The sequence below is a fragment of the Hemiscyllium ocellatum genome, chromosome 16, assembly GCF_020745735.1.
Source record: "Hemiscyllium ocellatum isolate sHemOce1 chromosome 16, sHemOce1.pat.X.cur, whole genome shotgun sequence".
Lineage (NCBI taxonomy): Eukaryota > Metazoa > Chordata > Chondrichthyes > Orectolobiformes > Hemiscylliidae > Hemiscyllium > Hemiscyllium ocellatum.
Genome location: NC_083416.1, coordinates 71,851,544 through 71,869,977, shown reverse-complemented (window position 1 = coordinate 71,869,977; position 18,434 = coordinate 71,851,544). Strand labels below are relative to the sequence as shown.

General features: G+C 42.8%; 1 protein-coding gene across 1 annotated transcript in view; it reads left to right on the top strand.

Annotated features, from left to right (window-relative positions):
- LOC132823470 (uncharacterized) overlaps nt 1-18,434 on the top strand; it is a 51,228-nt gene that overhangs the window by 22,109 nt on the left and 10,685 nt on the right. Inside the window, exons 6-8 of the mRNA XM_060837373.1 lie at nt 1,415-1,756; nt 1,835-2,104; nt 15,854-16,198. Of these exons, the coding sequence (XP_060693356.1) occupies nt 1,415-1,756; nt 1,835-2,104; nt 15,854-16,198 (957 nt within the window). The remainder of the gene's footprint in view (nt 1-1,414; nt 1,757-1,834; nt 2,105-15,853; nt 16,199-18,434) is intronic.

The following is an 18,434-nucleotide window of genomic DNA, read 5'->3' as shown; positions in this document are numbered from 1 at the left end:
CTGGAGGACAGTCCCTTGTCAAAGTCAAAGTACACAGAGGCTTCAAATTGCCCAAGAGGGAGTACCTTAAAGGATTTTTCAACAATCAGAGAAAGGTTCCCCACCCCCACCTCCTGTACATGGAATGGAGAGAAATGGTAAACTGCTGCTTCTACAATCACACCTGAGTTTTTTTTTTCCCCTTCTTTACTGATCAGTTCAGTAGTGAGTCTATCAGCAGCCAATGTAAGTGAGAAACAGTCTGTGATTTGAGGCATGGTGAGCAGTGAGGACATTCAGTACAGGCAGTGAGGAAAATGCCAAAGGAGCGTTTTCTGTGAGGCCAAGAGCTGACAGCTGAGATCCTGGGGTTGCAGGCTGAGGGGGTGAGAGATGGAATGTGTGGAGGGTTGAGTTTTCCAAGATCTAACTTGAGGCAGAATAGGGGTTTAGCCTTTCGTTGAGGCTGGAAGGGGATTTTGTCTGCTAGATCTAGGATGAGGGAAACTGTCAGAGGATGGGAAAAGTTGAACACAACAATCAGAGGAGCGGATTGGGTGTGTAGGCTGAGGAGAGCAGCTTTGTGGTAGCAGGCAGAGGAGAGTAGGGTTTAGAGTGTCCAGCAGCGGGAGGGCATGGTTAGAAGCATCAAGCAATTGAGGGGAAGGTTGGTGTGTATCCAATGGAGGGTAATGTTGTAGGAAGGGCTCCAGGCTGCAATGTGTGGTTGTGCTTTGAATCAAATGCGAATAAACACCTCGATACCTACAGATGAGATGGTCAAACCACCACCCGTGGAGCGAGAACTTCATCACTGAAGTTTATCTCAACGCCGAAAATCTGGTCATTTTACCTACTGCTCAATTAATTGCACCCTGTCTCATATTCCTCTCACCATTTCTGAGACTAGAATATCCCATTGCCCTTTTCAATAATCTCAAATTGCAGTTAAATTGAAGCGATCACTAGCAGCAGGATTACATGTTGTTGCTCAGTGTCAGAATATTGGGAATTGGATGTCTCAGAACAAAGAACAAAGAACCATACAGCACAGGGACAGGCCCTTTAATGTACCAAGACTACACTGACAACAATCTTTTTAAGTTAAAAACCGTTTGCCTCCACTCAGTCTGAATCCTTCTGTTCTTTTCCTATTAACTTATCCATCAGGATGCTTCTTAAATCTTTATATCATCAAAAGGAAACATATTAAAATGAAAAAAAAGTTCATGATTTTCGACAAAGTCTACCTTTTCTACAAATTGATCTCAAGTAAAGTTTAAATAGTTAATTGTTTTGAAAAACTGATAACGCAATGTTTTAATGATCAACATGAAAGTAATTTAATGCAACAATAATCTATTGCTATTTTGCCTTTTCCCTGTCCTGGCTCAAGCATACAGTTCCAGCATGTGATTCTCTGTCTCTCTCATAGATTTACATCAACAGAGCTACACTCTTTATCGCTCAGGCACAGATCGCAGTGAACTCAACCTGATTTGTTATTCTTCTTATTATTATTATTATGATACTGCTGTTTGGAGCTGGAGGTCAGATGCTCAACATGAGGAGGAAATCATAACATTTGCTTCAAGATCTCAATCCCTCAATATAAACAGAATTCACTTTGGGAATCGACTAGTCCCCACAACGACAAAGTTTGATGGCAAGAATTTCAATGTGAGGATTGTCCCAGTCCTGTTTGAAGATGCAGGAGTTTACACATGTTCAATGCAATCAAATACGATGGTGACCATTACATTAATCACAGTTAAAGGTAGGGAACAGAATGTTGATGATGTTTTCAATGATCAAGCAATTGTTTAAACGCTAAACTATTTTCTTGTTTACACAGTCACAGTAGAGCCTTCTGATGTCGAAACTGTGGGAGACTCCGTTACCCTGATCTGCTCTGTCTCTGATGTCACTGAATCAATGAGACTTGTTTGGGTCAATAGCAATGGTAATATTGTTGAAGAAAAGGCATTTACTGTGAGGAATAAAGAAGATAAATCATTGAGACTGATTGTTGGGAAAGGTGACAGAGGCAGTGGGAAGTGGACATGTGTTTTGTTTCATCAAAACATGCCTCAGGTTTCAGTCCCGTACTATATGGAACTCCATGGTAAGTGACTCAGGGCTTGTTCTTAACAAATAGAATCCAAAGGAAATATTGTTCCCATTTATTGCTCTTAATGGCAGTAGTAACCCATCCTTTATATCTTGTGTATAAGCCTCTACAATGGTGCAGTTTGTCAGAAACTTTCCCTGAGATAACACCTCACTGTCTGGAAGACAAATTGGTTAATTAGTCATTTATTACAACAATGTGCATTTGGGAAGTGGATGAACATTTGACAGAGAGTGTTAAATGTTTGTAGTTTCTGTTCCATCAAAATTTGGAGTGAAAGCTGATAATCTACATGAGATGGTAAATTTGATCATGAAGCTAACGTTTGAAACAGCTTACCGTTGTAAACCTTGAGAGCTTAACCTACTCTTCAATTCACTGTGTCACAAAACCATGTGTAACAAAGCAGAGATATTGTAAAACAGACAGAGATGGCTCTGATTTTGGACAAAATAATCCAGGAATTTTTTCAATAGTTATTAAGCATCATAACAAAGGCTGTGGAAAGGATATCTGAAGACTAGGCCAGTGTTTGAGCAGAAGAAGTTGCAGTGACTCAGTCTGACCATAGAATGATCATTATCATTTGTTTTGTTGTCAATGTGTTGAAATTTTCTTAAATATTTCATGAACCATATGGAGTGCGAGAAAGACCAATTTGACCTTTTCTCTGTCCTGCTCACACAAACAGAATGAGACCTCACAGAATAGATACCATCTTTTCTGTAAAAAACTGTTTAACAGATGAAGCTAAAAAAAATGCATTCTTTTCAAGCATCATGTTTTCTCTTTTTCCAAAAAATTTCAAAGTCTTTACCTCTTTTAGACAACTCTCTCCTATTGCCTTGCCTTATTTCAATTCTCAAACTTTATGTGCTGTATTTTCCCAATTCGCCCCCCAACCCTTCATACCCTTTGACCCTTTTGCTTTCCTACCATTACCCTGAGTTTATGATCTGGTAGGTTAGGGTTAGGGTTAGGGTTAGATTTCCTTCTCTGCATCCTTGGCATTATCTGGCGGTTTCCTTGATACATTCACATTGCCTCATTATGAAGAAAAACACAAGAAGTCCCATCCTGCTCTCCCTTTGAATATCCTGCCTAATACATCTCGTGCTCTATATGTTCCACTCACTGGTCCACTGTTGATCATATATAATCTCCAAGTGTCTCAGCTCCCACCACCATGAAACAGATCTCCCTCAACAGTGTCCGTGCACTTGTGGAAATAAGCCTTTCATCGCTGTGCTTATTGTAGATAATTGGATCAACAACATGGTCTTCACGGGAACCCGGCTAAGAGTAGACAATATATTTTATTTCCATTTGGCTAGAGAGTCCTTTCCAAAACCTTTCTGATTTTTATGTTATGGAGACATTTCAAAAATGTCACAACATTCAAGGCTCTGGACCAAGTGTGGACAGTGGAACTAGTGTAGTTTAGAGTTAGTTTCTGTTGGTGCAGACCCAATGGACCAAAGGTCCTCTTCTACACTTTATGATTCCCTGATTCTGAATCATTTATGGCCCCAAATATGGCCATTTAGTCCATTGAGTTGCAGATTCCAACACGATTTTGTGACTTGATCTGTCTCCTTTCTCCTCATATACATTTTCTCAGTTGCATATCCCACTTTGTTCCATCCCCCTCCCCTCTCCCCCGTCATCCTCATTCTCTACTGCACACTAATCAAATTGTTCTCACTGCAATGTATTTACTGCTTTCCTCACTCAACTTTGCACCAAATGATTTCTTATCCTTGGGGAACTTCAACATCTGTCAGAACTCAGCATGTTCTGGGATCATTTCATCCATTTTGCACTTTATCTTCACCCCTCTCATTTAAATTCTCCAGTTCATATTTCCCAACTATGTCTTAATGTCATTTCATAAAACATCCCTATTCCCATGAAATCAATCAGGAAAGGCCATCTCTGATCACCTGCCTCTATCAATCTCTAACTACATCATTTTTGTTTTTGATATTAAAAATATATTTGTCTGAGTGCTGCTTGAGTAGGAAAACTTTGAGCTGGAAGTTTGATGAGTGCAGCAGTTATGGGAAGGGAGGAACTACAATTTAGTTAAGAAAGATATATTAACTGAGAAAAAAAATACTTCAGGACATGTGTCACAGCTGCAGCATGTGGGAGCTTCTGGATCCCATTCAATCCATTTGAAACCAGAACTGTCCAGTTTGTAGCTTGTGGAGCGTGGCCTGGTGTCAATGAGCTGGAATGTGCCCGCATTTAATGCCAATCTCTCATTGCCCTTGTTGTGAAATTGGGTGGAGTATTTGTGGATTAGGAGGTCAGAAGTTAGGAATTTGTGTTTGCAAAGTACTAGGGGTTAAGGCTTTGCGTGCTCCTTTTAAAAGATCATGTGCTTTATCTGTGCTTCGAGATTTAAAATGGATGCCTGTGAGCAGCAACTTGAGAGTTTGCAAGTACATAAAGAGCACCTGAATTGAAACATTTGTATCAAAAGGCCGTACAGTGAGCAGGTCAAGCAGCAGTTTTTATCAAGCAACAGGCTTTTGAATTTGTCAGTCAGTATGAACCAGATACTTAGATACTAAAAGCCTGTTAATTTTAAGTCTGATGGTTTTGAGAATATACTGCTTAATTTAAAACAGCAACACAGAAAATATTTATCTCCCACAGCAATCTGTGAAAATTTGAGAGTCCAAGAAACATTTAAAGCACAAATAAAGAACAACTGTATTTATAGCAGAAAATAATTAACTAACAGGTATTTAAACTCCTTCCTCTAACCTATATTTGACCTTCCCCTTTTATAATATTAGTCCGATAAAACCGCCCAATTAAGATTTACCAAACATTCAAGTTTTTAAAAACAGTCAGATGTTGAATCTTCTCTTCCTTGGTTTTCTGTTCATCTTCTGAGAGTTTTCTGTTTCACAGGTCACTGATTGATGAAGGTACCTTTAAGAGAGCTATTCTCCAGGCAGTCTGCAGATGTCATTGGCTTGGCAGATCTCCTCTCAACTATTTAATTTTCCCCGGACTGATACCCCCCACAAAGCATTGTATTGTGTCATTGTCATTTACGATAGTCAATATTCATAATTCAAACTTAATTGGAATTTGGTAATTTGGGGAGCACAATTTAAACTGATTGGCCTAATTTGAATCTGTTTTGTCATTTCCAGGCAACCAGCTACCCTAACTTTCAACCAAGTGTTACATTTTTACCTTATTCAGAACACTTGGTGCTGTTAGCTTTTAACTCTCTTAAAGGTACAGTACACCCAGATTTTCACAACAATATTAGCAATCCTATTGCAAGGAATATTGATATGTCATCAAGGAATAAAAAGCATAGGGCAGGGGCAAAGACCACCACTCCAAACCTCCACCCACCGCTCCCACCCAGCCCCCCCACACCCCCTGCCCCCACCCCACCCCCAGAGTTAGCTGCCATTCACCAACGTTCGAGAGAGAGAGAGAGAGAGAGAGAGAACCGTCAGCTGTCAAAGGTTCCTCAGTGACTTTAGCCAAATAACAACGGTATCAAGCACACAACTGGTTAATATTCCTGACAGAAGAATCGACAGAGAAGGCACTGAACTTCCTGGAAGATTTATAACATGGCTGTAATTTTGAGAGACTAAATCTAGTGTTTTTCTATATATAGGTGGGAGTTTTATTTATTAGAACAGCATACCATTAGAATCTTGCTTTGTTCAGAAATAGTTATTCGTTAGAAGGGATTTATTTGATTTGTTCATAGTATAGATAATCTGTTCACTGTTAGAGTTAGATAAATAAAGTTTACTTGTTTATTTTAAAGTGAGTATCAGCAATTTATTTTATTTAACCTCTAGAAGTTACTGTAGAGCAGGTTACACCATTTTTCACACACCTTTTACAGATTATAGGGCAAAGGTGCTCCTCTTTGGGTGTTTCAGTCTCAGTTTTACTTCTGAAAATGTGTTGCTGGTTAAAGCGCAGCAGGTCAGGCAGCATCCAAGGAACAGGAAATTCGACGTTTCAGGCAAAAGCCCTCCATCAGGCTTTTGCCCGAAATGTCGAATTTCCTGTTCCTTGGATGCTGCCTGACCTGCTGCGCTTTAACCAGCAACACATTTTCAGCTCCGATCTCCAGCATCTGCAGACCTCACTTTTTACTCAGTTTTACCTCTGCTTTATAACACCCTTGAGAAGGTGGTGGGGAACTGCCTCATGATCCTCTGCTGTTCATTTGGTGTAGGAAATCCAAGTAATTACCTGCTCATAGTTGCTCCTAGTAAATGTCACCAAATACTGTCTAATGATGTTGAAATTGACCTTTCCCCAATTTAGATGCTTAATTTCTGAATGATCCTTTTCCCTTTCCATAATGAAATAACTGCACAGAGGCTAGTATCCTGTCATCAAGTCATAGTACACTGGCCATGCTCGGAGTCAGTCCTCAACTGAAGAGATTCTAATCTCCTGGTTATATTGGTCAGCCAAGGCTTTCCTGACTGAGGTTGGGCCAATCAAGAACCTTATAGAGAATAAGGTTGCGCTTCTCCCCCCAACCCAAGTCCAGAGATGTTGGCCTGGTCTTTGACTTGTAGATTTTCTTGCGATGCTTTCACCCCAGGTCCAGTCCCTCTGCCTCAAACCTAGACACAGGTAGCGTGTATCAGGCCATAGACCATCTTTTGCATCCGGAACATCCCAGGAGTGTCTCTTCCTCTTGTTCCAACTGAAATGGTATTAAGGCTGCATCCATTGCAGTCTCTGAGATTTCATCAGCACTAGACAGAGGGGGATAACCTGCTTTTGGGCTGATTTGAGGGGGCAGATATGTTTTGCTCCTGCCCTGTTTGTGAGCTAACAGCTTTGAGGTGATCCACATCTTCGTTCAAGACTGTATCAACCTACCCAAACTTTGTCAGGCATGGGACCTGAGCTTGTGTCAACCTCGTCTCATGCCCATACAGGGCCATTTCCATCATTCCAGCACCAAACTTCCTTCCCTGAGTTAAATTGTCTCTCTTGGGTAGAGGAGGCATTTGGCTGGCATTAGCATTCCTATTGCTGTTTCATCCTCTTGCTGCTGCCCAGGTCTGGAAATATCACATTTAACTTGTTGCATAATCTCCTCCCCATCAGCAACTCTGCTGGAGCTATCCTTGTTGTTGCATGAGGATAGTCCTATAATTGAACAGGAATCAGGACGGTTTGGTACCAATTGACACTGTAGGCTGCTTCTTCAATACTGGCTTCAATGTTTGGACTGCTGTTTCTGCTGGGCCATTGAATGATGGATGGTGTGGAGCTCTCCTTATGTGCCAAATCCCATCAGACTATAGGAAATATTGGATCTACCTGTTGCTGAATGATGTCGCCTTGCTCCGGAATTCCGAGTATCACGAAAAATGCCACAGCTCCTCAGTCATCCCTGAGTTTGTTGAATGAACATTATGCACATCCAACTGCTTTGAAGGGTATCCACAATGTCAAGGAACATTGAGCCCATGAAAGGACCATCGTCGTCAACATGAAACTGAGTCCAGGGTTTACCTGGCCGTTCTCACGATTGTGAAGGTGCTGCTACTTGCAATTGTTGTTCATGTTTGCATTTTGGCACTGCCCCACCTCAGCAACTAAGTCAGCATCCAAACCTGGCCACCAGACATATTTTCTTGCCAGCAACTTCGTCTTGGAAATCCGTGGATCACCCTAGTGGAGTTTGGACAGTATGTGGCAGCGAACTTTATTTAGGACACTCTCACTCTTGCTCCCCACAGTAATGTGCCATCCTCGACAGTGATCTGGTCTCACTAGGTCCTGAAACATTTCAAACCTGGTTGAGATGGCATTTCTCTTCCCCCATTACCACCAGCTGTTTCAGTTTTGCTAAGACAGGGTCTTTTTATGTCCTCAGTCAGATAGTGTCCACAGTGACTGGAAACATGTCCAGAAAATTTAAAACCAAAATGGACTCTTTCAGAGGAGGCACAACAGGTGGAGTATCTGTCAGTGTGAGGCAGCCTCAAGCCATCCTCTGTAGCTAACTGGCTTCCTGGACAGTGTTCTAACGTGTATTTATACATGCTGAGAATAAGGTCGAAAGTGAAGTCGTAGAGCAAAGTTGGTCGGGAAGGTAAGTGATTGTTGTTTGAGTGGGTGTGTTCTAGACTCCAGGTCCTACAATGTAGGGCCTCCTCTAACCTAAATTAAAAGTCCACAGACTTGCCCCAAAAAGAGAGTCCAAGGAAGTTCCTGTGGATTGAAGAGTGAGGCTTTAGCTCAGGAGTCTTTGACAAGGAGGTTGAGTGAAGTGATTACGCCACAGTTGAAGAGGTTGAAGACATGACTGCCAAGCTGGTTCAGTGCGCTACGTACTTGATGTGGGAGGTCAACGACTCTGGTGTGTCTGGCTCAAATAAGTGTGGAAAGTGTGTTCAGCTACTGACAGGGCATATTGCAGCACTGATGAAAGAACTCGAGGACCTTAGGCTCATCCGAGAGAACGAGATCTTTCTGGACAAGACCTTCAGCGAGGTTATTACACCAGTCATGCCAGAAGAGAGCAGAAGAGAGTAGATGATGAGGAAGACAGAGAAGAGACAGGTGCAAGACACCCCAGGGGAAGTACCTGTCAGGAACAAGTTGAATCTTTTGGAAACAGGAGAGACAGATGACACTGCCAGTCCGAGAGGTGGCCAGGTCTGTCAATCAAAAGTTAGCGCAGAGGCAGAGCGGAAGAGTCAGACATCGCACAGAGCCGTGGTAATAGGGGACTCCATAGTGAGAGGAACTGACTGGGGGTTTTGTGGCAGCAGATGGGAGTTAAGGATGGTGCGTTGCCCTCCTGGTGCCACGGTTAAAGACATCACAGACAGGGTGCAGGAAATCCTCAAGGACGAAGGTGAAGAGCCAGAGATGTGGCACATGTCGACACAAATGATGTTGGGAAGAAGAGGAGGAACATACTACAGCGGGACTTCAGAGAACTAGGAAGAAGGCTGAAAAGCAGGATGTCCAGGGTGGTTATCTCCAGTTTGCTTCCAGTTCCTCGGGCTGGTGAAGCCAGAAACAGGGAGATAATGGACTTGAACGTGTGGCTGGGGAACTGGTGCAGGAAGCAAGGATTTAAAGTCTTGCATCACTGGGGTATGTTTTGTGGTAAGCATAAATTCTACAAGAGGGACGGTTTGCACCTTAATAGGTTAGGGACCAGCGTTCTGGCAGGCAGGCTTGCTACTGCAACACAGCTACGTTTAAACTAAGTTGCCGGGGGAGGGGACAAACTGGATGTTTAAGAAGGAAATTGAAGGGAAAGTTAGAACAAGGGAAGTCAAGAAAGACAACTGCATCAATGAGGCAGAAAATTCAAAGGGATCATGCTGTAAGGTTGAGTGGAATAGGAGTTGATGAGAAGGGTGAGGGTAGTAACAAATCAAAAATACAATACATGAATGCACAAAGCATTAGAAATAAGATGCATGAGCTTGAGGCTCTTTTGGAAATTGGCAGATTTGATATTGTGGGGATAACTGAGACGTGGCTTCAAGTGGACAGGCCCTGGGAAATGAATACTCAAGGCTACACGTGCTATTGTAAGGACAGACTGACGGGCAGAGGGGGTGAGGTGGCCATGTTGGTTAGGATGATATTCAGTCCCTTGCGCAGGGAAACCTAGAATCAGAGGATGCAGAGTCAGTGTGGATAGAGCTGAGAAATACTAAGGGTAAAAAGACCCTCTTGGGAGTTATCGACAGGCCCCTGAACAGTAGTCTGGATGTCGGATGTAAGCTAAACCAGGAGCTGCAATTGGCCTGTCGCAAAGATGTTACTACAGTTGTTATGGGGGATTTCAACATGCAGGTAGACTGGGAGAATCAGGATGGTATTGGACCTCAAGAAGGAGACTTTGTGGAGTACCTCAGAGATGGAATCTTAGAACAGCCGGTGCTGCAGCCGACCAGGGAGAAGGCAAATCTGGAACTGGTATTGTGCAACGAACCAGAATTGGTCAGGGACCTCAAGTGAAGGAGTCATTGGGAAGTAGTGACCATAAGTAAGCTTCAAACTGCAATTTGAGAGGGAGAGGGTACAATTGGAAGTGACAATATTTCTGTTAAATAAAGGGAACTATGGAGCTATGAGGGCGGAGCTGGCCAAAGTTCAATGGTGCAATACCTTAGCAGGGATGACAGTGGAGGAACAATGGCAGATATTTCTGTTTATAATGCAGAAGTTGCAGGATCAGTTCATTCCAAAAAGGAAGAAAGATCCTATAAGGAGGTATGGGTGGCCGTGGCTGATGAGGGATGTTAAGAAACATATAAAGTTGAAAGAGAAAAAGTATAACATAGGAAAGATAAGTGGGAAAAAGCAGGATGAGGAAGCTTTTAACAACAGCGAATTACTAAGAAGGAAATAAGTGGAGAAAAAATGAGGTACGAAGGTAAACTGGCCAATAATATAAAGGAGGATTGTAAAAACTTTTTTAGGTATGTGAAAGACAAAAAAATGGTTAAGACTAAAATTGGGCCCTTGAAGACAGAAACAGGGGAATATATTACGGGGAACAAAGAAATGGCAGAAGAATTGAATTGGTACTTCAGATCTGTGTTCACTGGGGAAGACACAAGCAATCTCCCTGAGATAACAGTGGCTGAAGGACCTAAACTTAAGGGAATTTATATTTGTCAGGAATTGGTGTTGGAGAGACTGTTAGGTCTGACGTTTGATAAGTCCCCGGGGCTTGATGGTCTACATCCCAGAGTACTGAAGAAGATAGCTCGAGGAATTATGGATGCGTTGGTGATTATTTTCCAGAGTTCGATAGATTCGGGATCAGTTCCTGCAGATTGGATGGTGGCTCGTGTTATACCACTTTTTAAGAAAGGTGGGAGAGAGAAAACAAGAAATTATAGACCAGTTAGTCTGACCTCAGTGGTGGGAATGATGCTGGAGTCTATTGTAAAGGATGAAATTACGACACATCTGGATAGTAGTAACAGGATAGGTCAGAGTCAGCATGGATTTATGAAGGGGAAAACATGCTTGACTAATCTTCTGGAATTTTTTGAGGATGTAACTCTGAAGTTGGACAAGGGAGTTCCAGTAGATGTAGTGTACCTGGACTTTCAGAAAGCTTTTGATAAAGTCCCACGTAAGAGGTTAGTGAGCAAAATCAGGCGCATGGTATTGGGGGCAAAGTACTAACTTGGACTGAAAGTTGATTGGCTGATAGGAAACAAAGAATAGTGATAAACTGCTCTATTTCGGAATGGCAGGCAGTGACCAGTGGGTTACTGCAGGGATCAGTACTGGGACCGCAGCTTTTTACAATATGTGTTAATGATATAGAAGATGGTATTAGCAATAACGTTAGCAAATTTGCTGATGATACTAAGCTGGGTGGCAGGGTGAAATGTGATGGGGATGTTAGGAGATTATAGGGTGACCTGGACAAGTTAGGTGAGTGGTCAGATGCATGACAGATGCTGTTTAATGTGGATAAATGTATGGTTATCCACTTTGGTGGCAAGATCAGGAAGGCAGATTAGTACCTAAATGGAATCAATTTACGTAAAGGGGCAGTACAGAGAGATCTGGGTGTTCTTGTACATCAGTCAATGAAGGTAAGCATGCAGGTAGAGCAGGTAGTGAAGAAGGCTAATAGCATGCTGGCCTTCAAAGCAAGAGGGATTGAGTATAGAAGCAAAGAGGTTCTTCTGCAGCTGTACAGGGCCCTGGTGAGACCACACCTGGAGTACTGTGTGCAGTTCTGGTCTCCAAATCTGAGGAAGGACATCCTGGCTATTGAAGGAGTGCAGCGTAGGTTCACGAGGTCAATTCCTGGAATGGCGGGATTACCTTACACTGAAAGAGTGGAGCGACTGGGTTTGTATACTCTTGAGTTTAGAAGAGTGAAAGGGGATCTGATTGAGACATATAAGATGATTGAAGGATTGGACACTCTGGAGGCAGGAAACATGTTTCCGCTGATGGGTGAGTGCTGAAACAGAGGACACAGCTTAGAAATACGGGGTAGACCATTTAGGACAGAGATGAGGAGAAACTTCTTCACACAGAGAGTGGTGGCTGTGTGGAATGCTCTGCCCCAGAAGGCAGTGGAGGCCCAGTCTCTGGATTCGTTAACGAAAGAGTTGGATAGAGCTCTCAAAGATAGTGGAATCAAGGATTATGGAGATAAGGCAGGAACGGGATACTGATTGAGGACGATCAGCCATGATCATAATGAATGGTGGTGCAGGCTCGAAGGGCAGAATGGCCTACTCCTGCACCTATTGTTTATTGTCTGTTATCTATAAAGGCCCAATGCTGAACTCTACCGGAAGCTATTGGCAGCATGTCCTTCAGTAGTTCTAGCACAAGTTTGTGATCTCTTACTATGACAATTTCCTGTCCATAAAGGTACTGGTGAACCCTCTTCACAGCGAAGGCTTTAGCAAAAGTTTCCTCCTCTCTCTGGGCATACTTGTATTCATTATGAGCCAAACTCGAGGAAGCACATGCTATTGGGCATTCCTCACTGTTTGGCCACTGGTGAGCCAACGCTATCCTGATATCCCTCAGGAAGGCATCACACGTCAGCACCACCAGTCGCGTCAGTTCATGGTTTGCCAACACCCGAGGTGATGATAACTGCTTTTTCACTTCCCTTGCTTTTATCGACTCTGTACATCAGGCAGGACACTTGGGGTGCCTGGAACATACATTTTTTCTCATCCAAGGTATACGCCACCTGGGAGAAATGTTTAAGGAATATGTCCACGTTCTCCAAGTGCTCTTTGTTGGTTCTTCCCTGTTATTAATACATCATTCAGATAAATAGCAACCTAGGGCAACCCTTGTAAAATGTTCTCCATGGTGCATTGGAAAAGGGCATGGGCTGATGACACCTCAAATGGCAGGCTTGCATATTGATATAAACCCTTGTGGGTATTAATTTTAGCATACCTCACTCCTGGGACTTCTCATCCAGTGGCAATTTCAGATTGATGTGGCTCAAGTCCAGTTTCGTAAACGATAGCCCCCATCCCCATCAAATTTGCACGTAAGTCCTCTATGTGAGGGACCACATATTTACCCAGCTGCAAAAAGCTGTTTACTATTTGCATAAAATCCCCCACAACAGAAAACCGAGTCATTAGGCTTCACAGTCAGTGTGACTGACAATGCTTATTCTGCAAACTGCACTGGTTTGGTGATTCTTTCACTCTCCAGCCTCCTGATTTCTACCTCTACTTTTGCCCGCAAGGCACAAGGCACTGAGCAGGCCTTGCAAAATCTTGGAATTGCATCCTAGTCAACAGGTAAAGTAGCTTGGCCTCTGATAATTCTAACCACTTCTTGAAAAATTCCTGGGTATTTTACTTGGACTTCACTTGAGGTAGCCATTTTCCGATTGAAAAGTATTGAGCCAATCAAAGTGAATCTTTCTCAAACAATCCCACCCCAATAAGCTCAGCCCCAACCTTTTTACTACCATCAGGGGTAACTGCACCACTTGCTTCTCACAGGAGACTGGAACTGACATCATACCCTGGGAAACTGTTGCATATTCAGGGTATGTTCTCAGTCTGGGTGAGGCTTCCCGCAAGCTTAAAAGTTGGAGTCCCGAACAAATGTTATTAAATACAGATTCTGCAAACACAGATACAGCTGCACCAGAATCAACCTCTATGGGAAATGGGTGACCATTTAACAAAACATTAATTTTAATTGCAAAATAAAAAAAACGAAAGAAGTGCAGATGCATAAAAGAGATTCTAATCTCCATTTTTTTCTTTAATCTTAATACAATACATTTCTGCCATACAGCGGTAGTGCTTATTTCCCCAGCATCCATCTTGTTTGTGTGTAGTTGCAAGACACAGTGAAAATTTCCTGGTTATTTTTCCCCCCTGAACTGAGGAGATTCTAATCGCCTGGCTTTTTTTTGTACATTGACTATGGCCAACCAGGTCCTCATTACATATATTTTTAAAACCCCTGCACAACTCTTGGGAAATAGGGCAGGACAGGTGACAGAGGTGACAGTGGGGAGTACACTTTGGGTCCAGTGCCCATAGTTTGCACCTTTTGGCCGCCCCCAGGACAGCCGCCCGGTACCTGCCTGGGGTTCCCCGGTTCTATTTTTTTTATTACTTTATTAAACGTTGCAAAACAGTTTAGAAAAAAAACAGTTAACATTTACAGCTCTATACAGCAGCAATTTTACAAGGGAGAGGAGCAGCAAAGCTAGGCCCCAAACTCGACCGTTCAACTAGTTTAGAGGGAGATGAGGACAAGCCCCATATCCCAGTTTCAAGCATGACAAGACAGCAACAATGACATTTGTACATAAAAAGACAATCGAATTACACAAAAAAAATGCATACAAAACAGACCCAGCTAGCTCCGCCCCTCCCACCTTCCGGCCACTCGAAGGCAGCCCACTCCTACGCATCTTCTGGCTCTCGATCCACCTAATGTCCCTCCCAGTTCTCGGTCCACACTGACACAGCTTTCGACCACCTCTCGGACAGCCCGCCCCGGTACCTGCCTGGGGATACCCGGTTCTATTTTTTAAAATTTTATTAAACAATTAGAAAAGAGTTGACAGAAAAACAGTTAACATTTACAGCTGTATGCAACAGCAATTTTACAAGGGAGAGGAACAGCAAAGCCAGGCCCCAAACCCTACTGTTCAACAAGTTTACAGAGAGATGAGGACAACTTCAAATCCCAGTTTCACATATGAAAAGACAGCAACAATGACATTTATGCATAAGACAATCCTGTTACATAAAAAGTGTAGACAATACAGACCCAGCAAGCCCCCACCCCACCCACCTTCCGACCACTCTAAGGCAGCCCACCACTACGCACCTTCCGGCTCTCGGTCTACCCCATGCCCCTTCCAGTTCTCGGTCCACCCTGACACAGCTTTCGACTACCTCTAGGACAGCCCGCCCCGGTACTTGCCCGGGGTGACAGCGGTCAGGATGGCCTACCCACCTTCCGGCTTCACTAACCGCCCTCAGCACCTTTCAGCTACCTCGAGGGCAGCCTGCCCTGGTACCTGCCTGGGGTTCCTCTGGTTCTATTGGTCAGCCAAACCTTTCCTGATTGGGTAAAAAGTGAGGTCTGCAGATGCTGGAGATCAGAGCTGAAAATGTGTTGCTGGTTAAAGCACAGCAGGTTAGGCAGCATCCAAGGAACAGGAAATTCGACGTTTCGGGCCAGAAACCTTCATCAGGAAATGATGATTGGCCCAGTTTAACTACACCATTCAAGTACCTCGTAGTCAAATAAGTCCACTTGGTTCCACTTGCTACACAACATGACCTTAAAACTTACAGAGTTACGGTCACCATCCACAAAATGCTTGCTCACTGATGCTTCAATCACTTGACCGTCTTTATTCCCCAAGATTAGATCTCCAACCATTCCATCTCTCATGGGATATCTATGAGATGACAGAAAAAAACCTGTTTGGCTCAAGGGCAATTAGAGATAAACAACAAGTGCTGTTCTTTCCTGTGACATCCATATCACACAAAACAAAATTAAATACAGCTTGAACACAAAGACCTTTGTTCTGTGAACTACAAAGTCTCTTACTCTGGTGTGTTCGTGCTGTGTCATATCTGAATCATAATTAAGAACTTACTGAAAAAAAATTTCTGTAGGCTTCATAATTACACAAATAGACATTGAAATGTATTAGCTCATTTTATCAATTTTCATCTTTCCTTACAGGAAACCTCAATGAAGCATTTTTTCTCCATCAGGAAGGGTACTTTTTATTGAAAGGACCAGACCATCCTGGAAATAGCTCCATTATCTGGGAATGGAGACCACATTCAGGACAACAAACTATAAAACAATTGGGAACTTTTCACAGAGAAGGTCAGCATTGGGCTGTAAAATGGAGTGATGATTACAATGATACACCAGACATTTCTCGAAGAATGTATGAGCACTATGGTACCCTCAATCTGTTAATCAGAAATCCTAGCTTTGAACTTGGTGGATTGTTTAGCTGGACTCAAACAGAGCCCATTAAGAAGATCCTGAAACAGATTGAGCTATTTGTGATCAAAGGTAAGTAAGAAGGAGTGGAAAGGGTTGAATAAAATGATTTTCTGTCAATCCATGGAAATTCATAGATTGTTGGAATCCATTCCTATTGAGTCATAGTACAAATAGGAATTGGAAACTCAATCTCACGATTGTAGTGGTGGGAACCTTAGATGAGACTGGGTCAATTATCTTATTAAAGTGAAGTTGCTGGAGTTTAAGGTCTTTGAACGGGAAGAATGTATTCATGTGCTATATAGCTTATAGACTTAGACTTAGCACTCTTCCATCTCTTTTTGTGCTCTTTACTCCACAGTCATAAAATGATCTCTTAAACTAATATTGCTCAACTGCATAGACTTTGCATCCACTGTTTTCAAAAAAGTGTTTGTTGGAATCCAACCCATTTAAGATAACAGGTTATTTACATTCTCTTCGCTGCATAGAGTTAGGGCAAGATCTCAATTGTTGCATTGCTCTCCAGAGTCAGCTCATCAACATGTGATTTTTTAAATCACTCATGATATAGTTTATTGTTCCCATATTCAATCTTAGCCTTTTCCTCTATAATCACAGGGCAAGCACACTCTAAATTTACAAGCTGTCCAAGTTAATCTCAAAGATTCCAAGGAGAGTGAGATGGTGTCAGCAGTTAGGGAATGGAGTTTGGTACAGCGATCAAAAATGAAACTGTTTCATACCGGGTGGCACAGTGGCTCGGTGTTTAGCACTACAGCCTCACAGTGCCAGGGACCTGAGTTTGATTCCCGCCTGAGGTCACTGTCTCGATGGAGTTTGTACATTTTTCCCATGTCTGCCTGGATTTCCTTCCACAATCCAAAGACGTGGTGATCATGCTAAATTGGCCATAATGTTAGGTGCCTTAGTCAGGGGTCACTATAGGGTAGAGGAATGGGTCTGGGTGGGTAACTGTTCAGAGAGTTGGTGTGGACCTGTTGGGAAAAATGGTCTGTTTCCATACATTAGGGAATCTAATCTATACTTCTCAATATTTAACCACCTAAACTAGAATAACTAACTCAATTAAAAAAAAGAAGATAGTAAAAACAGTCTGGTCATTAAATTAAGTGGATGGATTGAGGATAATTAATTCTGATTCTTATCATTAGCTTTTGTTCTCAATCTTTTCTCCATTTTCATATAATTGAAGAGAAAGTTGCCACGGAGAGAGACAGAGCTGCAGGTATCAGTACGGTGTTCAATGTGAACGCCGATGATGATGATGACTTTGGCCTTTTGATTATGTAACTGGAACAAATTGCATCTGATCGAAGAGTAGAGGTAATATCAACATTGTGACAACACAGAAGCAAATGTGAGCGAAGGTAGACATACTGATCAGAGTGTCATGAATAGACATGTAGAAGCTGACCCAATGGATAGAATGTTCCACACTTGGAAGGACTGAGCGTTGGGACAGAAAGGCACTGAATAGGGTGCAATGTGACTCACTCAAACATTGCTGCATTCTCACGTTCACCATAATCACATTCTGGCCAGTTGGACCCATGGTTGATCCTTTTGTCAAGCTGCCTCAAAATACTCCACAGAGGCTGGTCTTCTATCAGAATGTCACCTTTTATTTCCATGTGAAGAGTCCTTGACTCTGATCCATCTCCCCTAGAGCCAGGTGTCAAAGTGAAGAAATTGTCTGTAGTGTTCAGGGATGTATAGGTTAGGTGCATTAGTAAGGGGAAATGTAGAGTAATAGGTTAGGGGAAGGGGCCTGGGTGAGTTACTCTTCGGACGGTCAATGTGGACTTGTTGGGCTGAATGGCCTGTTTCCACATTGTCGGGATTCTATGATTCTATGATGTCTGATACTCCTTTGTCATCTATCAGTGAGGGCTCCCTGATTGGACCAGATTAATGGTGACAATTAGCTGTCTCATATTCGTGTCATACACCAGGCTGATCTCATTACAATCGATACAGCCTTTAAGTGAATACTTCAAGATAATTCAAGGGTCTCATTCCACACTGCTGGGCTTAACTCAGAAACAGAAGGGCCTGTCACCAAGCAGTGTTCATGGAGGTTGTCAATCATTGGGCAGGAAGTCACCTTGGGGCTGGAGTTTCACTACATTGATCAATGGCAGCCAGTACCAATGATCAAGGGAATAGACATCAGACAAGAGGGTGTTTGCTGGAAGAAACCCCTTACACCCTTGCCTCTGACCACTCTGAACCATTAGCACTGCTACCCTAATCCGAGAAAAGCACACACTCTTGCTGAGCA